This window comes from Salvelinus alpinus, chromosome 6 (genome assembly GCF_045679555.1).
Source record: "Salvelinus alpinus chromosome 6, SLU_Salpinus.1, whole genome shotgun sequence".
In the NCBI taxonomy this organism is placed as follows: domain Eukaryota; kingdom Metazoa; phylum Chordata; class Actinopteri; order Salmoniformes; family Salmonidae; genus Salvelinus; species Salvelinus alpinus.
Window position 1 is genome coordinate 1,469,504 of NC_092091.1, and position 27,384 is coordinate 1,496,887.

Sequence of the window (27,384 nt, forward strand, 5' to 3'; positions counted from 1 at the left end):
AAGAAAACAATTACAAAACATCTGCTTTGAAACCCAATTTTTAGTTAGGCTACATACAGATAGGAGATGTAGGGTTAAGGTCAGGGTTAGTTAGGCTACATACAGCTAGGAGATGTAGGGTTAAGGTCAGGGTTAGTTAGGGTACAGACAGCTAGGAGATGTAGGGTTAAGGTCAGGGTTAGTTAGGGTACAGACAGCTAGGAGATGTAGGGTTAAGGTCAGGGTTAGTTAGGGTACAGACAGCTAGGAGATGTAGGGTTAAGGTCAGGATTAGTTAGGGTACATACAGCGGGTAGTTGATTGTTCATAGCTGGAGTCTCAGTCATGAGTTGGAAGACATTCTTGGTTCCAGTCTTGTTGACTGACAGCTTCATGCTCTCCTCATGGAACAGCAGACTCCTCTCTCTCACAGTCATCTCTGTCTGCAGCAGTGGAGGATCGATGTACACCGTTTTACTCTGGCTACTGCCTGCAATACAGATAGATTACAGGTCTGCTGGTCCACATCATGAAAACGAGTTTATTAAACAGATGTTGACTTTATGGCAGGTCTGAACATGGTAGATCTCTCATTGGACTGTTCAACGTTGGTCTGACCAATTGGAATCTATGCTTCAAAACAGTTTTGATCACCTGGACTGGGAAATGTTCCGGGTCACCTCTGGGAATAGTACAGACATATACACTGACTCTGTGACTGGGTTCACCAGGAAGTACATAGAGGATGTTGTTAAGACTGTGATGACTAGAACTTATCCAAACCTAAAAACGTGGATAGACGGCAGCATTCATGCAAAAGGAAAGTGTGAACCACCGCATTTAACCACGGCAAGGTGACTGGGAACATGGACGTGTACAAACAGACCAATAGGCACAAACGACAGCACAGGGACAAAGTGGAGCTGCAATTCAACGGCTCAGACACACAATATGTGGCAGGGACTCCAGGCAATCACAGACAATAAAGGGAGAGCCAGCCACGTTGCGGACACCAACACCTCCCGTACAAGTTAAAGACCTTGTTCGCCCGCTTTGAGGAAAACACCACCGAGCCACCAACGCGGGCCCCGCCTCTCATGAAGACTGTGTGCTACCAATCTCTGTCGCTGACGTGAGTAAGTGATTTAAGCGTGTTAACCATCGCAAGGCTACTGGCCCCAGACGGTATCCAAAGCCACGTCCTCAGAGCATATGCAGACCAACTGGCTGGAGTGTTTATTGACATATTCAATCTCTACAAATACCAGTCTGTTATCCCCACTTTCTTCAAGATATCCACCATTGTTGCTGTACCCAAGAAAGCAAAAGTAACTGAACTAAATGACTGTCGCCATATAACACTCACTTCTGTCATCACAAATTGCTTTAAAAGGCTAGTTAAGGATCATCATATCAGCTCCACCTTACACGACACCCTAGATCCACTACAATTTGCATACCGCCCCAATAGATCCACGGGCAACGCAATCACCTGTGTAAAGCCCTATCCCACCTGGACAAGAGGAATACATATGTAAGAATGCTGTTCATTGACTACAGCTCAGCCGTCAACACCATAGTGCCCTACAAGTTCATCACTAAGCTCAGGGCCCTGGGTCTGAACTCCTCCTTGTGGAACTGGGTCCTGAACTTCCTGATGCTCCGTCCCCTGGAGCTGATCGTGGACTACAGGAGACGACAGCAGCGAGAGCACGCCCCCATCCACATCAACGGCCAGCAGTGGAGTGGGTCAAAGCGTCAAGTTCCTCGGCATGCACATCTGTGAGGACCTGAAATGTTCCCTTCACACCACCAGAGGCTAATTTCTCTTGGCCCCTAAGACCGTCACGAATTCCTACAGATGCATCATCGAGACCATTCTGTAGGACAGTATCACCACCTGGTATGGCAACTGCATCGTCCCCAACCGCAGGGCTCTTCAGCCCAACGCATCACCGCCCTCTTGGAGGGCAGGCACACTGCCTGCCCTCCAAGACATCTACAGCACCCGGTGTCACAGGAAGGCCAAGAATCTCAAAAGACCACAGCCACCCGAGCCCCGGCCTGTACACCCCACTACCATCTAGATTGAAGGTGTACATTCGTAAATTCAGAACGTTTCACTCTCGGGAACATTCAGAGAGTACACTGGACGATCTGGCAGAGGAGTAGGGTTGATCGGAGCATTCTGACCTAACAACAGCAGTCAAGCACCCAAGATAACTGGCTAATGTTGGCTAGCTGGATAGCTATTTCGCTTTTTTGCCAATGTTTACTGACACCGGCCATATTCAACGGGTGTTGAGCGTTCGTAAATTAGTCAGTTATTCTGCGCTCTGGCACACTCAGACGAGAGTGATCTGAAATCGCAGTAGATAGCCGGAGCGAATTTACCAGCTACGTCTATCAACAGTTGTGGCAGTGACATCATAAACATTCTATTGAAATAGTTAATTGTATAATGGAGGCTTTTGTTTAGACATGTAGCTAATGAACCATAATCCCAACTCATAACGTTAATACCCTGCATGAATCTGCAGGTAGCTAACCAACCAGGTTCAATGTTAGCTAGCTAACATTAGGCTATAACTAGCAATGCAAATGGCTCTGAGATACAAATAATATTACTATACAGATCATACATGTAACGTTAGCTAGCTAGCCAGCCAGCTAACGTTAGCTAGCTAGCTAACAGGACACTAACTTGAAACAAAAACAACTGACAAAATTAGAAACATGTAATATCTGAAAATGTAGCTAACTAGACTCTCTTATCGGTATTCATGGTTGGACGCTTCTCCCTCTGTCACGGATACCATGGTTGCCCTTAGTTTGAAGATGTAATCCGGAGACAGGTGTTTTATACAACAGCCTTCTGTGTGTTCTCTTTTCGACTCAGTCTGAATATTTGCAATCAAACACCAGTATTGTCTCCATCTCCTTAGCTATCATTCTCTAATTCCACTGATTTACAAACTCGGTCCTCCAGAAAGTGGAGAGCAACACTTAAGCAGTTCTACTACGTGATGTCTTTCAAACAGCCGCGTTACAAAGATTACCTGCACATACTGAGCAGCTCATATTAAAGACAGAAGCCCTACATGGCAGACCAATCCAAACTCATCTCTTGGCATGTCCAGCCCATTCATTATCCCAGCCAATCATGGCTAGCGGGAAGGTTGCCACCTTTTTCCGTGGCTAAACCAACTAGGCTCGTAATTTAACAACTGTATTGGTATTTACAGATGGCATACAAGTTTGTAATTAAGACACAAGAAAGTTCACGTGTTCCAGAAGACAATTCTGCCAAAAAAACACATTTTGATGAATAAAAAAGTTTACGTTGAAATGCCTCTCCTGTGAAGTAGTGACGTGCAACATACGCCTAGTTTCCAAAAATGAGTCACAAATGTTTTGGTACCCTTCCCCAGGTCTGTACCTCGACACAAAAATTCCTTCGACCTCATGGCTTGGTTTTTGCTCGTACATGCACTGTCAAGTGTGGGACCTTATATAGACAGGTGTGTGCATTTCCAAATTATGTCCAATCAATTGAATTTACCACAGGTGGACACCAATCAAGTTGTAGAAACATCTCAAGGATGTTCAATGTAAACAGAAACAGGATGCACCTGAGCTCAATTTCGAGTTTCATAGCAAAGGGTCTGAATACTTATGTGAATAAGGTATCTGTTTTTTATTTTGAATACATTTGCAAACATTTCTAAAAACCTGTTTTTGCTTTGTCATTATGGGGTATTGTATGTAAATTGATGAGAGAAAAAAAGTATTTAATCCATCTTAGAATAAGGCTGTAACGTAACAAAATGTGGAAAAAGGGAAGGGGTCTGAATACTTTCCGAACACACTGTAGCCATGTTATTACCTGGTACTTCCTGTATATAGCCACGTTATTACCTGGTACTCCCTGTATATAGCCATGTTATTACCTGGTACTCCCTGTATATAGCCACGTTATTACCTGGTACTCCCTGTATATAGCCACGTTATTACCTGGTACTCCCTGTATATAGCCACGTTATTACCTGGTACTTCCTGTATATAGCCACGTTATTACCTGGTACTCCCTGTATATAGCCACGTTATTACCTGGTACTCCCTGTATATAACCACGTTATTACCTGGTACTTCCTGTATATAGCCACGTTATTACCTGGTACTCCCTGTATATAGCCACGTTATTACCTGGTACTCCCTGTATATAGCCACGTTATTACCTGGTACTCCCTGTATATAGCCGCGTTATTACCTGGTGCCCCTGCATATCGACTCAGGGCCGGTAGTCCCGCATATCGACTCAGGGCCGGTAGTCCCGCATATCGACTCAGGGCCGGTAGTCCCTGCATATCGACTCAGGGCCGGTAGTCCCGCATATCGACTCAGGGCCGGTAGTCCCGCATATCGACTCAGGGCCGGTAGTCCCGCATATCGACTCAGGGCCGGTAGTCCCGCATATCGACTCAGGGCCGGTAGTCCCGCATATCGACTCAGGGCCGGTAGTCCCGCATATCGACTCAGGGCCGGTAGTCCCGCATATCGACTCAGGGCCGGTAGTCCCGCATATCGACTCAGGGCCGGTAGTCCCGCATATCGACTCAGGGCCGGTAGTCCCGCATATCGACTCAGGGCCGGTAGTCCCGCATATCGACTCAGGGCCGGTAGTCCCGCATATCGACTCAGGGCCGGTAGTCCCGCATATCGACTCAGGGCCGGTAGTCCCGCATATCGACTCAGGGCCGGTAGTCCCGCATATCGACTCAGGGCCGGTAGTCCCGCATATCGACTCAGGGCCGGTAGTCCCGCATATCGACTCAGGGCCGGTAGTCCCGCATATCGACTCAGGGCCGGTAGTCCCGCATATCGACTCAGGGCCGGTACTCCCGCATATCGACTCAGGGCCGGTACTCCCGCATATCGACTCAGGGCCGGTACTCCCGCATATCGACTCAGGGCCGGTACTCCCGCATATCGACTCAGTACCGGTACTCCTGCATATCGACTCAGTACCGGTACTCCTGCATATCGACTCAGTGCCGGTACTCCTGCATATTGACTCAGGGCCGGTACTCCTGCATATCGACTCAGTACCGGTACTCCTGCATATCGACTCAGTGCCGGTACTCCTGCATATCGACTCAGTGCCGGTACTCCTGCATATCGACTCAGTGCCGGTACTCCTGCATATCGACTCAGTACCGGTACTCCTGCATATCGACTCAGTGCCGGTACTCCTGCATATCGACTCAGGGCCGGTACTCCTGCATATCGACTCAGTACCGGTACTCCTGCATATCGACTCAGTGCCGGTACTCCTGCATATCGACTCAGTGCCGGTACTCCTGCATATCGACTCAGCGCCGGTACTCCTGCATATTGACTCAGGGCCGGTACTCCTGCATATCGACTCAGTACCGGTACTCCTGCATATCGACTCAGTGCCGGTACTCCTGCATATCGACTCAGCGCCGGTACTCCTGCATATCGACTCAGCGCCGGTACTCCTGCATATTGACTCAGGGCCGGTACTCCTGCATATTGACTCAGTACCGGTACTCCTGCATATTGACTCAGTACCGGTACTCCTGCATATTGACTCAAGAACGGTACTCCTGCATATCGACTCAGTACCGGTACTCCTGCATATTGACTCAGTACCGGTACTCCTGCATATTGACTCAGTACCGGTACTCCTGCATATTGACTCAGTAACGGTACTCCTGCATATCGACTCAGTACCGGTACTCCTGCATATTGACTCAGTACCGGTACTCCTGCATATTGACTCAGTACCGGTACTCCTGCATATTGACTCAGTACCGGTACTCCTGCATATTGACTCAGTAACGGTACTCCTGCATATCGACTCAGTACCGGTACTCCTGCATATCGACTCAGTACCGGTACTCCTGCATATCGACTCAGTACCGGTACTCCTGCATATCGACTCAGTACCGGTACTCCTATATATTGCCTCGTTATTGTTATCTTATGGTGTTACTATTTCCTTTTTTTACTTTGCAAATACACTGCTCAAAAAAATAAAGGGAACACTTAAACAACACAATGTAACTCCAAGTCAATCACACTTCTGTGAAATCAAACTGTCCACTTAGGAAGCAACACTGATTGACAATACATTTCACCTGCTGTTGTGCAAATGGCATAGACAAAAGGTGGAAATTATAGGCAATTAGCAAGACACCCCCAAAAAAGGAGTGATTCTGCAGGTGGTGACCACAGACCACTTCTCAGTTCCTATGCTTCCTGGCTGATGTTTTGGTCACTTTTGAATGCTGGCGGTGCTCTCACTCTAGTGGTATCATGAGACGGAGTCTACAACCCACACAAGTGGCTCAGGTACTGCAGTTCATCCAGGATGGCACATCAATGCGAGCTGTGGCAAAAAGGTTTGCTGTGTCTGTCAGCGTAGTGTCCAGAGCATGGAGGCGCTACCAGGAGACAGGCCAGTACATCAGGAGACGTGGAGGAGGCCGTAGGAGGGCAACAACCCAGAAGCAGGACCGCTACCTCCGCCTTTGTGCAAGGAGGTGCACTGCCAGAGCCCTGCAAAATGACCTCCAGCAGGCCACAAATGTGCATGTGTCTGCTCAAACGGTCAGAAACAGACTCCATGAGGGTGGTATGAGGGCCCGACGTCCACAGGTGGGGGTTGTGCTTACAGCCCAACACCGTGCAGGACGTTTGGCATTTGCCAGAGAACACCAAGATTGGCAAATTCGCCACTGGCGCCCTGTGCTCTTCACAGATGATAGCAGGTTCACACTGAGCACATGAGCACATGTGACAGACGTGACAGAGTCTGGAGACTTGGTGCCAATCTTGGTGCCAATCTTGGAGAACGTTCTGCTGCCTGCAACATCCTCCAGCATGACCGGTTTGGCGATGGGTCAGTCATGGTGTGGGGTGGCATTTCTTTGTGGGGCCGCACAGCCCTCCATGTGCTCGCCAGAGGTAGCCTGACTGCCATTAGGTACCGAGATGAGATCCTCAGACCCCTTGTGAGACCATATGCTGACACATGCACATTTGTGGCCTGCTGGAGGTCATTTTGCAGGGCTCTGGCAGTGCACCTCCTTGCACAAAGGCGGAGGTAGCGGTCCTGCTGCTGGGTTGTTGCCCTCCTACGGCCTCCTCCACGTCTCCTGATGTACTGGCCTGTCTCCTGGTAGCGCCTCCATGCTCTGGACACTACGCTGACAGACACAGCAAACCTTTTTGCCACAGCTCGCATTGATGTGCTATCCTGGATGAACTGCACTACCTGAGCCACTTGTGTGGGTTGTAGACTCCGTCTCATGCTACCACTAGAGTGAAAGCACCGCCAGCATTCAAAAGTGACCAAAACATCAGCCAGGAAGCATAGGAACTGAGAAGTGGTCTGTGGTCACCACCTGCAGAATCACTCCTTTTTTGGGGGTGTCTTGCTAATTGCCTATAATTTCCACCTTTTGTCTATTCCATTTGCACAACAGCATGTGAAATGTATTGTCAATCAGTGTTGCTTCCTAAGTGGACAGTTTGATTTCACAGAAGTGTGATTGACTTGGAGTTACATTGTGTTGTTTAAGTGTTCCCTTTATTTTTTTGAGCAGTGTATTTATTTTTAACTCTGCATTGTTGGTTAAAGGTTTGTAAGTAAGCATTTCACATTAAAGTCTACACCTGTTGTATTTGGCGCATGTGACAAATAACATCTGCTTTGACAATATTGCCGACCGTTGGCTTTAAAGCCTCTCATTTGCCAATACAAAGCATCATCGATCCAGGGTTTATATACTGCACAGTACTGATTTCAACCCTTTGTGTTGAATACATGTGCAGTTTTATAATGCTATTCTTAACATTTTGCCATGAGGCTGAGAGAAACTGCTGCAATTGTAAAGCAAATTTCCGGACATTCTACACATTTTGATATTATATGCTATCTGGGGAGCTCTGGTTAGGGTCAGGATGAAGGGTTAGGTTATATCCTACCTCTCCCAGGGATGGGGTTAGGGTCAGGATGAGGGGCTAGGTTATATCCTACCTCTCCCAGGGATGGGGTTAGGGTCAGGATGAGGGGTTAGGTTATATCCTACCTCTCCCAGGGTTAGGGTCAGGATGAGGGGTTAGGTTATATCCTACCTCTCCCAGGGTTAGGGTCAGGATGAGGGGTTAGGTTATATCCTACCTCTCCCAGGGTTAGGGTCAGGATGAGGGGTTAAGTTATATCCTACCTCTTCCAGGGTTGGTTTTGACCACTACAGGTAACTCCCAGGGATCAGTGAAGTCCGGACCGTGGTTGTCCAGCAGTCTGACCAGACTTTCTCTACTCAGGACAACATGGGGTTCATACCGACCACTCAGCTTCTCTGCATTACTGTCAGTACTGACGCCCTAAACGTGAAACAAATACCAACATTAGTGTGTAAAATGAGGACTCTAAGACATAACACTGTTCAGAAACATCAATGGAAGAGTGTTGTTGGAGTGTATTTAATAGTTCATATACAAAGGCCTCCCAAAGACTGAGTTCCAACCTGACAACAACCAATGATGTCTCTCTTTGTTGTAGTAATTAAGAAGTCAAGCATCATTCTTACAGAGTGTGAGAACTTGGCTTTCTTGACTGGAGGAATGTCTGATGAAACAGTCTCATAGTCAAATGCCAACTGTGCTTCATTAGGCACCACTTTGTGGTCTGTGATCACGACCTCGCCCTGCAGGCACACAGGAGGAGAAGACAGGTTCTGGGACTCAAGTACAAAGGATAACAGTTTATAGTACTACTATTATATAGAATACATTATTCTAGTATATCTCACCATAGTATTACAGTTATTTATAAACTGGGTGGTTCCAGCCCTGAATGCTAATTGGCTGACACCCGTGGTATATCAGACCGTATACCACGGGTATGACAAAACATTTATTTTTACTGCTCTAATTACTTTAGTAAACAGTTTATAATAGCAATAAGGCACCTCATGGGTTTGTGGTATATGGCCAATATACCACGGCTAATGGCTGTATCAAGGCACTCCGCGTTGTGTCGTGCTTAAGAACAGCCCTTAGCTGTGGTATATTGGCCATATACCACACCCCCTCATGGCTTATTGCTTAAATATAATATATTATTCTAGTATATCTCACCAGTATTACTGTTAAATAGAATATATTATTCTAGTATATCTCACCATAGTATTACTGTTAAATAGAATATATTATTCTAGTATATCTCACCATAGTGAGCAGCTGTTTCTCAAAGTTGAGCTGGAGGCTGGAAGAGAAGTTTCCTCCTGTGAGGCTGGTTATCTCCTGGATCTGATAGAGTTGGGGATACATCCTCATCTGGTCCAGACAGGCTCTCAGGTACTCCTGGAACATAAAACGATGACAGTCCGTACAGAGTTGTAACATCAGCAGACTAGTAACCAGGAAGTAACAGTGCATTACCTCTGAGTAGAGAGCGGCCCCCTGGGATATGTAGTTGTAGTCGTCGGGACACATCCTGGCCACTTCCTGCAGGTACCTCATGAACTCTGACCTCTCACTGTTCACATGCAGCAACAGAGTCTGATCGGCATAGATGAACAGGGTTAGTGCTAGATCGGGAAGGGTGAAGGCAAGCTGCCATTATAATCTGACAGGGAGGGAGGCACAGGTCACAACATTGAGTTCTGTCAATGTCAACGCATGTTTTAAGTACAATGACCGAATGCACAGGCTCTGACCCTACAGGCACAGTCACAGGCTCTGACCCTACAGGCACAGTCACAGGCTCTGACCCTACAGGCACAGTCACAGGCTCTGACCCTACAGGCACAGTCACAGGCTCTGACCCTACAGGCACAGTCACAGGCTCTGACCCTACAGGCACAGTCACAGGCTCTGACCTTACAGGCACAGTCACAGGCTCTGACCCTACAGGCAGTCACAGGCTCTGACCCTACAGGCACAGTCACAGGCTCTGACCCTACAGGCACAGTCACAGGCTCTGACCTTACAGGCACAGTCACAGTCACGGGCTCTGACCTTACAGGCACAGTCACAGCCACGGGCTCTGACCTTACAGGCACAGCCACGGGCTCTGACATTACAGGCACAGCCACGGGCTCTGACCTTACAGGCACAGCCACGGGCTCTGACCTTACAGGCACAGCCACGGGCTCTGACCTTACAGGCACAGCCACGGGCTCTGACCTTACAGGCACAGCCACGGGCTCTGACCTTACAGGCACAGCCACGGGCTCTGACCTTACAGGCACAGCCACGGGCTCTGACCTTACAGGCACAGCCACGGGCTCTGACCTTACAGGCACAGCCACGGGCTCTGACCTTACAGGCACAGCCACGGGCTCTGACCTTACAGGCACAGCCACGGGCTCTGACCTTACAGGCACAGCCACGGGCTCTGACCTTACAGGCACAGTCACGGGCTCTGACCCTACAGGCACAGTCACGGGCTCTGACCCTACAGGCACAGTCACAGGCTGACCTTACAGGCAGTCACAGGCTGACCTTACAGGCACAGGCACAGCCACGGGCTCTGACCTTACAGGCACAGCCACGGGCTCTGACCTTACAGGCACAGCCACGGGCTCTGACCCTACAGGCACAGTCACAGGCTCTGGCCTTACAGGCACAGTCACAGGCTCTGACCCTACAGGCACAGTCACAGGCTCTGACCCTACAGGCACAGTCACAGGCTCTGACCCTACAGGCACAGTCACAGGCTGACCTTACAGACCTTACAGACACAGCCACAGTGTGACAAAAGCATAGAGTCGTGTTGAGAGCATTATGTGCATGAGGAGCTTCTCTGTATGTATTGCGCTATACAAATGTATTGTATTCTTAATATTAAGAGCCAGTCGGTAGCCTACCTGAGAAACCTCTCTGGGCTGTTTGCTGGTCAGCACATGGAGATATGTCAGCTGGTCTTTACTGGTGAGTCTGGAGAAACAGGGGTATGGAATCCTGGGCTCAGGGAACAACTCTGGTACCTGGCCGGGAAGGCTGGGGTCCTGGCCAGAGGGCCTAGGGTGTCTGGGTTCCTGTCTGGAGACTGCCTCACCAGCAGGCGGGTGATCATCTTTACGGTCACCGTGTTCATCCTGACTGTCAGAGCAGGGCTCTCCGGTGCTACTCCTCTCATCAGTTATGTTACTGCTGCTGTTTGACTGCTTCTGTGTAGAGGGGAGCTTGGCTGGTCCTGTTGGGTCCTCTAACTCCTCCTTCACGTCAACCTTTACTGTGGGACTGGACACCACAACAACTCATCATTCTAATGGTTACCAGTTCTAATGGTTACCAGTTCATCATTCTAATGGTTACCAGTTCTAATGGTTACCAGTTCTAATGGTTACCAGTTCTAATGGTTACCAGTTCATCATTCTAATGGTTACCAGTTGTAATAGTTACCAGTTCATAATTCTAATGGTTACCAGTTCTAATGGTTACCAGTTCATCATTCTAATGGTTACCAGTTCTAATGGTTACCAGTTCATCATTCTAATGGTTACCAGTTCTAATGGTTACCAGTTCTAATGGTTACCAGTTCATCATTCTAATGGTTACCAGTTCTAATGGTTACCAGTTCTAATGGTTACCAGTTCATCATTCTAATGGTTACCAGTTCATCATTCTAATGGTTACCAGTTCTAATGGTTACCAGTTCTAATGGTTACCAGTTCATCATTCTAATGGTTACCAGTTCTAATGGTTACCAGTTCTAATGGTTACCAGTTCATCATTCTAATGGTTACCAGTTCTAATGGTTACCAGTTCATCATTCTAATGGTTACCAGTTCTAATGGTTACCAGTTCATTCTAATGGTTACCAGTTCTAATGGTTACCAGTTCATCATTCTAATGGTTACCAGTTCTAATGGTTACCAGTTCATCATTCTAATGGTTACCAGTTCTAATGGTTACCAGTTCTAATGGTTACCAGTTCATCATTCTAATGGTTACCAGTTCTAATGGTTACCAGTTCATCATTCTAATGGTTACCAGTTCTAATGGTTACCAGTTCATCATTCTAATGGTTACCAGTTCTAATAGTTACCAGTTCATCATTCGAATGGTTACCAGTTCTAATGGTTACCAGTTCATCATTCTAATGGTTACCAGTTCTAATGGTTACCAGTTCTAATGGTTACCAGTTCATCATTCTAATGGTTACCAGTTCTAATGGTTACCAGTTCTAATGGTTACCAGTTCTAATGGTTACCAGTTCATCATTCTAATGGTTACCAGTTCTAATGGTTACCAGTTCATCATTCTAATGGTTACCAGTTCTAATAGTTACCAGTTCATCATTCGAATGGTTACCAGTTCTAATGGTTACCAGTTCATCATTCTAATGGTTACCAGTTCTAATGGTTACCAGTTCTAACAATGAGAAAGAGATAAAACTCCCCTCAATCTGCTGTCCACTGACGCTACGTTAGCCAGCCACTGACGCTACGTTAGGTAGCTGCATACTGTACCTTACAACAGCGATAGACCACAGTCCCTTGATGGTCGGCGCCAGGGAGTACTTGTCATATAGGTCTTTGTTAAATAATAGACAGTCTGGGGATGGGAGCGGGACGTCCTCCCTACGGGGAGATAGGGAACAGCGTTTCATCATGATTATGTTACAACTAGCGTTAACATCTCTAGCAAACCTCAAACTTGCCATAGTTTAAATATCGTTAGTTAGGCGCCAAATGTCCCCAAACATTTTCGCCAACTGGTTAATCACAAACCAAGCTCACCATGTCAGCTCCATATGTACCACTGTTTTATGTTGGCCTGGTTATGAGATAAGATGTAGCTGAGAATAATACAACTATAAATAGTTAGCTAGTAGCCAGTTATCTACTTTAACAATGGCATTGATGTGAGCTTCAGCGTTGAACGTGAAACCGCTGTGATACAGGCAAGAACTACTAAGTACTTCCGGGTCAGGACTTTTGGAATCCTTCAAAATAAATGTCCTGTCCTGTATCAAAATCAAATCAAACTTTATTTGTCACATGCGCTGAAGCTGCTAAGGAGCCTTTCTGTCCTAGACTTGGCGCTCCAGTACCACTTGCTGGTGAATAATTACTGCAAAAATTATATTTTATTTCTATAAGATAAGTAATTTATTTTTTATTTTTTCAAGCGTAAATGGTCGACAATTTTTTTTGTGTGTGTACTCTTAACATTTATTGCACCGTACACAATTATCTGTTCTTGGTGTCACAGTAAAACAGGGGTTCTCTGGGTGTAAGCTCTGTGGATTTGGAAACTAGAAGTGCTCCTGAGTAGACCCCCCTTTTACTGTGACACAACGTACAGATCATTTTGTACGGTACGATATGAATGTCAAATATGAAAAAAGGATAGGATTTAAGTTGATGGGCCACTCTGTTAGGGCCGCCAAACGAGCAGAGACGCTCCTCTGGGTGTAAGCTCTGTGGATTTGGAAACTAAAAGTCCTGAGCAGAATGGAACCCATTTTACATGCAACACTATAATATGATTATTAATATTGTTATTACTATTATTATGATTTTTTATTTGTATTACTGTTGTTACCATGATCCGGCGCGCCAAGTCTAGGTCCAAAAGGCTTCTCAACAGCTTCTACCCCCAAGCCATAAGACTCCTGAACAGCTAATCAAATGGCTACCCAGACAATTTGTATTGCCCCCCCCCCCCCCCCCCCCACACTTTACACTGCTACTCTCTGTTATTATCTATGCATAATCACTTTAACTCTTCCTACATGTAAATATTACCTCAATTAACTCAACTAACTGGTACCCCCAGTACATAGCCTCGCTATTGTTATTTTACTGCTGCTCTTTAATTATTTGTTACTTTTATTTCTTATTTTTTACTTAACACATCTTTTTCTTAAAACTGCATTATTGGTTAACGGCTGGTAAGTAAGCATTTCACCTGTTATATTCGGCGCATGTGACAAATACAATTTGATTTGAACTATCTAGTAATCATTACTTTAATGCTATTAAAAATAATGTCATTTTGTTATTTAACTAGGCAAGTCAGTTAAAGAACAAATGTGATACAGCCTGGATTCAAACCAGGGACTGTAGTGACCCCTCTTGCACTGAGATGCAGTGCCTTAGACCGCTGCACCACTCTGGAGCCTAATGCTATAATATTATTTGTGCTATAAAGGCGATTCACTTTATTCCTTTTTTCATATTGTTAAACAAGTCTGCTAACATTTCGCCATAACATTTGACAAATTTCGACCATTTGTATTATTCTTCACAAGCTTCATTGTGTGATTTTTATTTGGAAGGAAATTGCCGTGGTCACGGCCTTGTTCTTGCTCGGTCTTGCTTATTCTTGCTGCCAGCATGGAGATCAATGTGGACAATCCTCAGTGGTCTGTCACTAGTTACCCCAGCCACAAAGTCAGAAGCGGCTGTATCGTAAAAAATCATGCAAATAAAATTGTGATTTTTGGTCTTAATTTAAGGTTCAGGTTAGGCATCAGATTAGCAGTGTGGTTAAAGTTAAGATTATGGTTAGGTTTAAAATCATATTTTAAGAAGATCGCTACAATGTAGAAATAGCCGGGGTTTAGCCATAGTTATGACTTTGTTGCTATGGTAACCTATAATAATTCCCCAGGAAACTAAGTACATGTTGAAATTTCCAGATAGCAGATCATTTGAGCTGCATATCCCATGTAGACTCAAACTAGTATGTTATTTATTTCTCATGTAATGTAATTATTCTGTAGAGGGAAACACAATAAGGAAAACATTTTTGGAGTCTAGTCCGACTCCTGTATTTTTGGAGTCGAGTCCGACTCCTGTGGTTGGAGTTGTAGGAGTCGACTCTTGCTTGACTCCCAAAACACGCTGAAACGGATGCGTGTCCTATTGCAGAGTCCTACTAGGAAGACTACGTCTGCATTCTAGAGACTATAGCTTGTGTGTCTATGTACGCTGATGGCTCAACAGTCAAATAAATAACTGAGACACTTAACACAGAGCTCCAGTCCGTTATAGAATGGCTAACTAACAATAGGCGTGTGCTAAATATCTCAAAAACTAAAAGCATAGTTTTTGGGACAAATCACTCGCTCAACGCTAAACCTCGTTTAGATCTATTATTGTATAATGTGGTTATTGAGCAAGTTGAGGAGACTAAACTGCTGGGTGTAACCCTAGATAGCAAATTGTCATGGTCAAAACATATAGACTCATTGGTTGCTAAAATGGGAAGAGGTCTGTCCATGACAGGGCTTTGCTCTGCCTTCTTGGCATCTCAGTCGACCAGACAGGTCCTACAGGCCCTAGTTTTGTCGCACCTGGAATACTGCCCAACTGTGTGGTCATGTGCGGAAAAGAAGGACATAGGTAAATTGCAGTTGTTCCAGAACAAAGCAGCACGTATCACACTCAGACTACCATTCAAAAGTTTGGGTCACTTAGAAATGTCCTTGTTTTTGAAAGAAAAGCACATTTTTTGTCCATTAAAATAACATCAAATTTATCAGAAATACAGTGTAGACATTGTTAATGTTGTAAATGACTATTGTAGCTATACACCTATGTAGATATTCCATTTTTGAATGTAATATCTACATAGGTGTACAGAGGCCCATTATCAGCAACCATCACTCCTGTGTTCCATTGGTACGTTGTGTTAGCTAATCCAAGTTTATAATTTTAAAAGGCAAATTGATCATTAGAAAACCTTTTTGCAATTATGTTAGCACAGCTGAAAACTGTTGTGCTGATTAAAGAAGCGATAAAACTGGCCTTCTTTAGACTAGTTGAGTATCTGGTGCATCAGAGCATTTGTGGGTTAGTTTACAGGCTCAAAATGGCCAGAAACAAATAACTTTCTTCTGAAACTTGTCAGTCTATTCTTGTTCTGAGAAACAAAGGCTATTCCATGTGAGAAATTGCCAAGAAATTGAAGATCTCGTACAACGCTGTGTACTACTCCCTTCACAGAACAGCACAAACTGGCTCTAACCAGAATAGAAAGAGGAGTGGGAGGCTGTAACGGCTGTCGTCTTCCTCCTCGTCTGAGGAGGAGAAGTTTGAAGGATCGGAGGACCAATGCGCAGCGCGGTAATTGTCCATAATGTTTAATTAAAGACAATAAACGTGAACACTACAAAATACAAAACAACAAACGTGAAAACCGAAACAGTTCTATCTGGTGCAGACACACAAAGACTGAAAACAACCACCCACAAAACCCAACAGAAAACAGGCTACCTAAATATAGTTCCCAATCAGGGACAACGATTGACAGCTGCCTCTGATTGAGAACCATATCAGGCCAAACACAGAAAACCAACACAGAAATAGAAAACATAGATTACCCATCCAACTCACGCCCTGACCACACTAAAACAAAGAAAATACAAAAGAACTATGGTCAGAACGTGACAGAAGCCCCATTGATCATCCTTGAGATATTTCTACAACTTGAATGGAGTCCACCTGTGGTAAATTCAATTAATTGGACATGAGTTGAAAAGGCACACACCTGTCTATATAAGGTCCCACACTTGACAGTGCATGTCAGAGCAAAAACCAAGCCATGAGGTTGAAGGAATTATCCGTATAGCTCTGAGACAGAACTATGTCGAGGCACAGATCTGGGGAAGGGTACAGAATATTTCTGCAACATTAAAGGTCCCCAAGAACACAGTGGCCTCCATCATTCTGAAATAGAAGAAGTTTAGAACCACCAAGACTCTTCCTAGAGCTGACCGCCCAGCCAAACTGAGCAGGGCCTTGGTCAGGGAGATGACCAAGAACCCGATGGTCACTCTGATAGAGCTCCAGACGTCCTCTGTGGAGATCGGAGAACCTTCCAGAAGGACAACCATCTCTGCAGCACTCCACCAATCAGGCCATTATGGTAGAGTGGCCAGATGGAAGCCACTCCTCAGTAAAAGGCACATGACAGCACACTTGGAGTTTGCCAAAAGGCACCTAAAGGACTCTCACAAGATTCTCTGGTCTGATGAAACCAAGATTCAACTCTTTGGCCTGAATGCCAAGCATCACGTCTGGAGGAAACCTGGCACCATCCCTACGGTGAAGCATGGTGGTGGCAGCATCTTGCTGTGGGGATGTTTTTCAGCGGCAGGGACTGGGAGACTAGTCAGGATTGAGGAAAAGATTAATGGAGCAAAGTACAGAGAGATCCTTGATGAAAACCTGCTCCAGAGTGCTCAGGGCCTCAGACTGGGGCAAACATTCACCTTCCAACAGGACGATGACCCCAAGCACACAGCCAAGATAACGCAGGAGTGGCTTCGAGAAAAGTTTCTAAATGTCCTTGAGTGGTCCAGCCAGAGCCCAGACTTGAACCTGATCGAACATCTTTGGAGAGAGCTGAAAATAGCTGTGCAGCGACGCTCCCCATCCAACCTGACGGAGCTTGGATCTGCAGAGAATAATGAGAGACACTCCCCACATGTGCCAAGCTTGTAGCTTGACACCCAAGAACACTCAAGGATGTAATTGCTTCCAAAGGTGCTTCAACAAAGTACAAAGTTCAACAGAGTAAAGGGTCTGAATACTTATGTAAATGTGATATTTCATGTATTTCGTTTTTGCAAACAATGCTAAAAAACAGTTTTTGTGTAGATTGATGAGGGTTTTTTTTTTTTTTTTGAATAAGGCTGTAACGTAACAAAATATGGAAAAAGTCAAGGGGTCTGAATACTTTCCGAATGCACTGTATGTATGCTATCTGTTGCCTGCAGATTACAGATACAAACTGTTCTCTTATGTGATTGCTATCAGTTTTACAAAATACAATGTTAGTAGAACTAGTTCACTGCAAATACAAACAAAAATGGTTGGTTTTAATACATATATAGTACTGGATACAGGTATAGTACTGGATACAGGTATAGTACTGGATACAGGTATAGTACTGGATACAAGTATAGTACTGGATACAGGTATAGTACTGGATACAGGTATAGTACTGGATACAGGTATAGTACTGGATACAGGTATAGTACTGGATACAGGTATAGTACTGGATACAGGTATAGTACTGGATACAAGTATAGTACTGGATACAGGTATAGTACTGGATACAGGTATAGTACTGGATACAGGTATAGTACTGGACCAGAGCTACCCGGACAGAGGTTGGTACTAGTACCCCTGTATATAACCTAGTTGTTGTTATTTTATTGTGTTTATTTATTTAAAAAAATTACTTTAGTTTATTTAGTTTATTCCTTGAACTGGATTGTTGGTTAAGGGCTTGTAAGTAAGCATTTCACAGGAAGGTCTACTACACCTGTTGTATTCAGCATTTCACTGTAAGGTCTACTACACCTGTTGTATTCAGCATTTCACAGGAAGGTCTACTACACCTGTTGTATTCAGCATTTCACTGTGAGGTCTACTACACCTGTTGTATTCAGCATTTCACAGGAAGGTCTACTACACCTGTTGTATTCAGCATTTCACTGTGAGGTCTACTACACCTGTTGTATTCAGCATTTCACTGTAAGGTCTACTACACCTGTTGTATTCAGCATTTCACTGTGAGGTCTACTACACCTGTTGTATTCAGCATTTCACTGTGAGGTCTACTACACCAGTTGTATTCAGCATTTCACTGTGAGGTCTACTACACCTGTTGTATTCAGCATTTCACAGGAAGGTCTACTACACCTGTTGTATTCAGCATTTCACTGTGAGGTCTACTACACCTGTTGTATTCAGCATTTCACTGTGAGGTCTACTACACCTGTTGTATTCAGCATTTCACTGTGAGGTCTACTACACCTGTTGTATTCAGCATTTCACTGTGAGGTCTACTACACCTGTTGTATTCAGCATTTCACTGTGAGGTCTACTACACCTGTTGTATTCAGCATTTCACTGTGAGGTCTACTACACCTGTTGTATTCAGCATTTCACTGTGAGGTCTACTACACCTGTTGTATTCAGCATTTCACTGTGAGGTCTACTACACCTGTTGTATTCAGCATTTCACTGTAAGGTCTACTACACCTGTTGTATTCAGCATTTCACAGGAAGGTCTACTACACCTGTTGTATTCAGCATTTCACTGTAAAGTCTACTACACCTGTTGTATTCAGCATTTCACTGTGAGGTCTACTACACCTGTTGTATTCAGCATTTCACTGTAAAGTCTACTACACCTGTTGTATTCAGCATTTCACTGTGAGGTCTACTACACCTGTTGTATTGAGCATTTCACTGTGAGGTCTACTACACCTGTTGTATTCAGCATTTCACTATGAGGTCTACTACACCTGTTGTATTCAGCATTTCACAGGAAGGTCTACTACACCTGTTGTATTCAGCATTTCACTGTAAGGTCTACTAAACCTGTTGTATTCAGCATTTCACAGGAAGGTCTACTACACCTGTTGTATTCAGCATTTCACTGTAAGGTCTACTACACCTGTTGTATTCAGCATTTCACTGTGAGGTCTACTACACCTGTTGTATTCAGCATTTCACTGTGAGGTCTACTACACCTGTTGTATTCAGCATTTCACTGTAAGGTCTACTACACCTGTTGTATTCAGCATTTCACTGTGAGGTCTACTACACCTGTTGTATTCAGCATTTCACTGTAAGGTCTACTACACCTGTTGTATTCAGCATTTCACTGTAAGGTCTACTACACCTGTTGTATTCAGCATTTCACTGTGAGGTCTACTACACCTGTTGTATTCAGCATTTCACTGTGAGGTCTACTACACCTGTTGTATTCAGCATTTCACTGTGAGGTCTACTACACCTGTTGTATTCAGCATTTCACTGTAAGGTCTACTACACCTGTTGTATTCAGCATTTCACTGTGAGGTCTACTACACCTGTTGTATTCAGCATTTCACTGTGAGGTCTACTACACCTGTTGTATTCAGCATTTCACTGTAAGGTCTACTACACCTGTTGTATTCAGCATTTCACTGTGAGGTCTACTACACCTGTTGTATTCAGCATTTCACTGTGAGGTCTACTACACCTGTTGTATTCAGCATTTCACTGTGAGGACTACTACACCTGTTGTATTCAGCATTTCACTGTGAGGTCTACTACACCTGTTGTATTCAGCATTTCACTGTAAGGTCTACTACACCTGTTGTATTCAGCATTTCACTGTGAGGTCTACTACACCTGTTGTATTCAGCATTTCACTGTGAGGTCTACTACACCAGTTGTATTCAGCATTTCACTGTGAGGTCTACTACACCTGTTGTATTCAGCATTTCACAGGAAGGTCTACTACACCTGTTGTATTCAGCATTTCACTGTGAGGTCTACTACACCTGTTGTATTCAGCATTTCACTGTGAGGTCTACTACACCTGTTGTATTCAGCATTTCACTGTGAGGTCTACTACACCTGTTGTATTCAGCATTTCACTGTAAGGTCTACTACACCTGTTGTATTCAGCATTTCACAGGAAGGTCTACTACACCTGTTGTATTCAGCATTTCACTGTAAAGTCTACTACACCTGTTGTATTCAGCATTTCACTGTGAGGTCTACTACACCTGTTGTATTCAGCATTTCACTGTAAAGTCTACTACACCTGTTGTATTCAGCATTTCACTGTGAGGTCTACTACACCTGTTGTATTGAGCATTTCACTGTGAGGTCTACTACACCTGTTGTATTCAGCATTTCACTATGAGGTCTACTACACCTGTTGTATTCAGCATTTCACAGGAAGGTCTACTACACCTGTTGTATTCAGCATTTCACTGTAAGGTCTCCTAAACCTGTTGTATTCAGCATTTCACAGGAAGGTCTACTACACCTGTTGTATTCAGCATTTCACTGTAAGGTCTACTACACCTGTTGTATTCAGCATTTCACTGTGAGGTCTACTACACCTGTTGTATTCAGCATTTCACTGTGAGGTCTACTACACCTGTTGTATTCAGCATTTCACTGTAAGGTCTACTACACCTGTTGTATTCAGCATTTCACTGTGAGGTCTACTACACCTGTTGTATTCAGCATTTCACTGTAAGGTCTACTACACCTGTTGTATTCAGCATTTCACTGTAAGGTCTACTACACCTGTTGTATTCAGCATTTCACTGTGAGGTCTACTACACCTGTTGTATTCAGCATTTCACTGTGAGGTCTACTACACCTGTTGTATTCAGCATTTCACTGTGAGGTCTACTACACCTGTTGTATTCAGCATTTCACTGTAAGGTCTACTACACCTGTTGTATTCGGCGCATGGACAAATAATATTTGATTTGAATTGAAAAAACAGCCCATAGTAAACAGGCAGTAAATAACAACAACCCATAGTAAACAGGCAGTAAATAACAACAGCCCATAGTCAACAGGCAGTAAATAACAACAGCCCGTAGCCAACATGCAGTAAATAACAACAGCCCATAGTAAACAGGCAGTAAATAACAACAACCCATAGTAAACAGGCAGTAAATAACAACAGCCCATACTAAACAGGCAGTAAATAACAACAACCCATACTAAACAGGCAGTAAATAACAACAGCCTGTAGTCAACAGGCAGTAAATAACAACAGCCCATACTAAACAGGCAGTAAATAACAACAGCCCATAGTCAACAGGCAGTAAATAACAACAGCCCGTAGTCAACAGGCAGTAAATAACAACAGCCCATAGTAAACAGGCAGTAAATAACAACAGCCCATAGTAAACAGGCAGTAAATAACAACAACCCATAGTAAACAGGCAGTAAATAACAACAGCCCATACTAAACAGGCAGTAAATAACAACAACCCATACTAAACAGGCAGTAAATAACAACAGCCCGTAGTCAACAGGCAGTAAATAACAACAGCCCATACTAAACAGGCAGTAAATAACAACAGCCCATAGTAAACAGGCAGTAAATAACAACAGCCCATAGTAAACAGGCAGTAAATAACAACAGCCCATAGTAAACAGGCAGTAAATAACAACAGCCCATACTAAACAGGCAGTAAATAACAACAGCCCATAGTCAACAGGCAGTAAATAACAACAACCCATAGTAAACAGGCAGTAAATAACAACAGTCCATACTAAACAGGCAGTAAATAACAACAGCCCATAGTCAACAGGCAGTAAATAACAACAGCTCATACTAAACAGCCAGTAAATAACAACAGCCCATAGTAAACAGGCAGTAAATAACAACAGCTCATACTAAACAGGCAGTAAATTACAACAGCCCATAGTAAACAGGCAGTAAATAACAACAGCCCATACTAAACAGGCAGTAAATAACAACAGCCCATAGTAAACAGGCAGTAAATAACAACAGCCCATAGTAAACAGGCAGTAAATAACAACAGCCCATAGTAAACACAAAGAAAAAATCAGAGACAGCCTGTCTGTTATAGCGGAGGTTAAATTGAGTTTATGACGGAGGCCATTAGAGCCTCACAGAGCCGCCTGCTTGAGTTTATGACGGAGGCCATTAGAGCCTCACCGAGCCGCCTGCTTGAGTTTATGACGGAGGCCTTTAGAGCCTCACCGAGCCGCCTGCTTGAGTTTATGACGGAGGCCTTTAGAGCCTCACCGAGCCGCCTACTTGAGTTTATGACGGAGGCCATTAGAGCCTCACCGAGCCACCTGCTTGAGTTTATGACGGAGGCCTTTAGAGCCTCACCGAGCCGCCTGCTTGAGTTTATGACGGAGGCCATTAGAGCCTCACCGAGCCGCCTGCTTGAGTTTATGACGGAGGCCATTAGAGCCTCACCGAGCCGCCTGCTTGAGTTTATGACGGAGGCCATTAGAGCCTCACCGAGCCGCCTGCTTGAGTTTATGACGGAGGCCTTTAGAGCCTCACAGAGCCGCCTGCTTGAGTTTATGACGGAGGCCATTAGAGCCTCACCGAGCCGCCTGCTTGAGTTTATGACGGAGGCCATTAGAGCCTCACCGAGCCGCCTGCTTGAGTTTATGACGGAGGCCATTAGAGCCTCACCGAGCCGCCTGCTTGAGTTTATGACGGAGGCCATTAGAGCCTCACTGAGCCGCCTGCTTGAGTTTATGACGGAGGCCATTAGAGCCTCACCGAGCCGCCTGCTTGAGTTTATGACGGAGGCCTTTAGAGCCTCACAGAGCCGCCTGCTTGAGTTTATGACGGAGGCCATTAGAGCCTCACCGAGCCGCCTGCTTGAGTTTATGACGGAGGCCATTAGAGCCTCACCGAGCCGCCTGCTTGAGTTTATGACGGAGGCCATTAGAGCCTCACCGAGCCGCCTGCTTGAGTTTATGACGGAGGCCATTAGAGCCTCACCGAGCCGCCTGCTTGAGTTTATGACGGAGGCCATTAGAGCCTCACCGAGCCGCCTGCTTGAGTTTATGACGGAGGCCATTAGAGCCTCACCGAGCCACCTGCTTGAGTTTATGACGGAGGCCATTAGAGCCTCACCGAGCCACCTGCTTGAGTTTATGACGGAGGCCATTAGAGCCTCACCGAGCCGCCTGCTTGCATTAACACCGTCCTATACTATACATGTTTATTAGCATTGGGCTCCACCTTAATGAATTATCTTAGTTAATTAAGGACAACATGGTGGTTTAGTAAAGTGTGTGGTCTATATTTCATCCTCTATAATATTACATGACCTTCTTCTCTCTGTTTTATGTGGCATGCATTTAATACAGCAGTTCACGTTGTAGCTAATACATTGACAGAAGCTCTCACTACAGGCTAAACTAGGATTATAAATCTAAACTAGGATTATAAATCTAAACTAGGATTAGAAATCTAAACTAGGATTAGAACTCTAAACTAGGATTAGAAATAATATAAAATAGCCAGTTAGAAATCTGAGTAAAAAAACGACATCTGATAAAAGTTGTGAGACAGAGACTCTTCTGAACACAACAGCAGGGGGTTGCAATGTCAGCAAATAGAACTCTGATCAAACCATTCCTAGAAAGGTCTTCAACAAACATGTTTATAATTAATAGTAATAAATGATTGCATCAGCATGACACGTGTACAGGTGTGTGAGTTGGACAGGATACAAATATATTTTTATTATAATCCCTCTCTAAACATTATTTCAGATAGAAATGCAGGTGCTTCTGTAACAGTATAACTTTAGTACGTCCCCTCGCCCCGACCTCGGGCGCGAACCAGGGACCCTCTGCACACATCAACAACAGTCACCCACGAAGCATCGTTACCCATCGCTCCACAAAAGCCGCGGCCCTTGCAGAGCAAGGGGCAACACTACTTCTAGGTTTCAGAGCAAGTGACGTAACTGATTGAAACGCTATTAGCGTGTACCCGCTAACTAGCTAGCCATTTCACATCCGTTACACTCACCCCCCTTTCAACCTCCTCCTTTTTCCGCAGCAACCAGTGATCCGGGTCAACAGCATCAATGTAACAGTATAACTTTATGGCGTCCCCTCACCCCGACCCGGGCGCAAACCAGGGACCCTCTGCACACATCAACAACGGTCGCCCACGAAGCATCGTTACCCATCGCTCCACAAAGGCCGCGGCCCTTGCAGAGCAAGGGGAAACCCTACTTCAGGTCTCAGAGCAAGTGACGTAACCGATTGAAACGCTATTAGCGCGTACCCACTAACTAGCTAGCCATTTCACATCCGTTACACTTCTACACCTGCATTGCTTGCTGTTTGGGGTTTTAGGCTGTGTTTCTGTACAGCACTTTGAGATATCAGCTGATGTAAGAAGGGCTATATAAATACATTTGATTTGATTTGATTTGAAATAAACTGGGTGTGAGTTGGTGGGGACAGCAATCTAATGTAAACCGTTATATTAGCAGGGCGAAGGCTAAGTAAGATAGGCTATACTGTAAAACTCTAAACCGGTTTACATGTTAACTCATCTTTCATGTACAGCAGTAGAAAGGAAGGAACAAATTGTTAGCTGTAGTAGTAGATGAGGTTGGGAATTGACTGGCCAGATTGTCAGCTGTAGTAGTAGATGAGGTTGGGAGTTGACTGGCCAGATTGTCAGCTGTAGTAGTAGATGAGATGAGGTTGGGAGTTGACTGGCCAGACTGTCAGCTGTAGTAGTAGATGAGGTTGGGAGTTGACTGGCCAGATTCTCAGCTGTAGTAGTAGATGAGGTTGGGAGTTGACTGGCCAGATTGTCAGCTGTAGTAGTAGATGAGGTTGGGAGTTGACTGGCCAGACTGTTAGCTGTAGTAGTAGATGAGATGAGGTTGGGAGTTGACTGGCCAGATTGTCAGCTGTAGTAGTAGATGAGGTTGGGAGTTGACTGGCCAGATTGTCAGCTGTAGTAGTAGATGAGATGAGGTTGGGAGTTGACTGGCCAGATTGTCAGCTGTAGTAGTAGATGAGGTTGGGAGTTGACTGGCCAGATTGTCAGCTGTAGTAGTAGATGAGGTTGGGAGTTGACTGGCCAGATTGTCAGCTGTAGTAGTAGATGAGGTTGGGAGTTGACTGGCCAGATTGTCAGCTGTAGTAGTAGATGAGGTTGGGAGTTGACTGGCCAGATTGTCAGCTGTAGTAGTAGATGAGGTTGGGAGTTGACTGGCCAGATTGTCAGCTGTAGTAGTAGATGAGGTTGGGAGTTGACTGGCCAGATTGTCAGCTGTAGTAGTAGATGAGATGAGGTTGGGAGTTGACTGGCCAGATTCTCAGCTGTAGTAGTAGATGAGGTTGGGAGTTGACTGGCCAGATTGTCAGCTGTAGTAGTAGATGAGGTTGGGAGTTGACTGGCCAGATTGTCAGCTGTAGTAGTAGATGAGATGAGGTTGGGAGTTGACTGGCCAGATTGTCAGCTGTAGTAGTAGATGAGGTTGGGAGTTGACTGGCCAGATTGTCAGCTGTAGTAGTAGATGAGGTTGGGAGTTGACTGGCCAGATTGTCAGCTGTAGTAGTAGATGAGATGAGGTTGGGAGTTGACTGGCCAGATTGTCAGCTGTAGTAGTAGATGAGGTTGGGAGTTGACTGGCCAGATTGTCAGCTGTAGTAGTAGATGAGGTTGGGAGTTGACTGGCCAGATTCTCAGCTGTAGTAGTAGATGAGGTTGGGAGTTGACTGGCCAGACTGTCAGCTGTAGTAGTAGATGAGGTTGGGAGTTGACTGGCCAGATTGTCAGCTGTAGTAGTAGATGAGGTTGGGAGTTGACTGGCCAGACTGTCAGCTGTAGTAGTAGATGAGGTTGGGAGTTGACTGGCCAGATTGTCAGCTGTAGTAGTAGATGAGGTTGGGAGTTGACTGGCCAGATTGTCAGCTGTAGTAGTAGATGAGATGAGGTTGGGAGTTGACTGGCCAGATTGTCAGCTGTAGTAGTAGATGAGGTTGGGAGTTGACTGGCCAGATTGTCAGCTGTAGTAGTAGATGAGGTTGGGAGTTGACTGGCCAGATTGTCAGCTGTAGTAGTAGATGAGGTTGGGAGTTGACTGGCCAGATTGTCAGCTGTAGTAGTAGATGAGATGAGGTTGGGAGTTGACTGGCCAGATTGTCAGCTGTAGTAGTAGATGAGGTTGGGAGTTGACTGGCCAGATTGTCAGCTGTAGTAGTAGATGAGGTTGGGAGTTGACTGGCCAGATTGTCAGCTGTAGTAGTAGATGAGGTTGGGAGTTGACTGGCCAGATTGTCAGCTGTAGTAGTAGATGAGATGAGGTTGGGAGTTGACTGGCCAGATTGTCAGCTGTAGTAGTAGATGAGGTTGGGAGTTGACTGGCCAGATTGTCAGCTGTAGTAGTAGATGAGATGAGGTTGGGAGTTGACTGGCCAGATTGTCAGCTGTAGTAGTAGATGAGGTTGGGAGTTGACTGGCCAGATTCTCAGCTGTAGTAGTAGATGAGGTTGGGAGTTGACTGGCCAGATTGTCAGCTGTAGTAGTAGATGAGGTTGGGAGTTGACTGGCCAGATTCTCAGCTGTAGTAGTAGATGAGGTTGGGAGTTGACTGGCCAGACTGTCAGCTGTAGTAGTAGATGAGGTTGGGAGTTGACTGGCCAGATTGTCAGCTGTAGTAGTAGATGAGGTTGGGAGTTGACTGGCCAGATTCTCAGCTGTAGTAGTAGATGAGGTTGGGAGTTGACTGGCCAGATTGTCAGCTGTAGTAGTAGATGAGATGAGGTTGGGAGTTGACTGGCCAGATTGTCAGCTGTAGTAGTAGATGAGGTTGGGAGTTGACTGGCCAGATTGTCAGCTGTAGTAGTAGATGAGGTTGGGAGTTGACTGGCCAGATTGTCAGCTGTAGTAGTAGATGAGGTTGGGAGTTGACTGGCCAGATTGTCAGCTGTAGTAGTAGATGAGGGTGGGAGTTGACTGGCCAGACTGTCAGCTGTAGTAGTAGATGAGGTTGGGAGTTGACTGGCCAGATTGTCAGCTGTAGTAGTAGATGAGGTTGGGAGTTGACTGGCCAGATTC

General features: G+C 45.2%; 1 protein-coding gene across 1 annotated transcript in view; it reads right to left on the minus strand.

The window, feature by feature from the left end:
• Positions 1-12,906, minus strand: part of ice2 (interactor of little elongator complex ELL subunit 2) — a 49,845-nt gene extending 36,939 nt beyond the window's left edge. The window contains exons 1-8 of the mRNA XM_071405108.1: positions 12,765-12,906; positions 12,495-12,605; positions 10,887-11,262; positions 9,457-9,576; positions 9,244-9,378; positions 8,604-8,720; positions 8,238-8,397; positions 288-469 (exon numbers count right to left, since the gene is read on the minus strand). Of these exons, the coding sequence (XP_071261209.1) occupies positions 288-469; positions 8,238-8,397; positions 8,604-8,720; positions 9,244-9,378; positions 9,457-9,576; positions 10,887-11,262; positions 12,495-12,605; positions 12,765-12,778 (1,215 nt within the window). The 5' untranslated portion in view covers positions 12,779-12,906. The remainder of the gene's footprint in view (positions 1-287; positions 470-8,237; positions 8,398-8,603; positions 8,721-9,243; positions 9,379-9,456; positions 9,577-10,886; positions 11,263-12,494; positions 12,606-12,764) is intronic.
• Between the last annotated feature and the right edge of the window lie 14,478 nt (positions 12,907-27,384).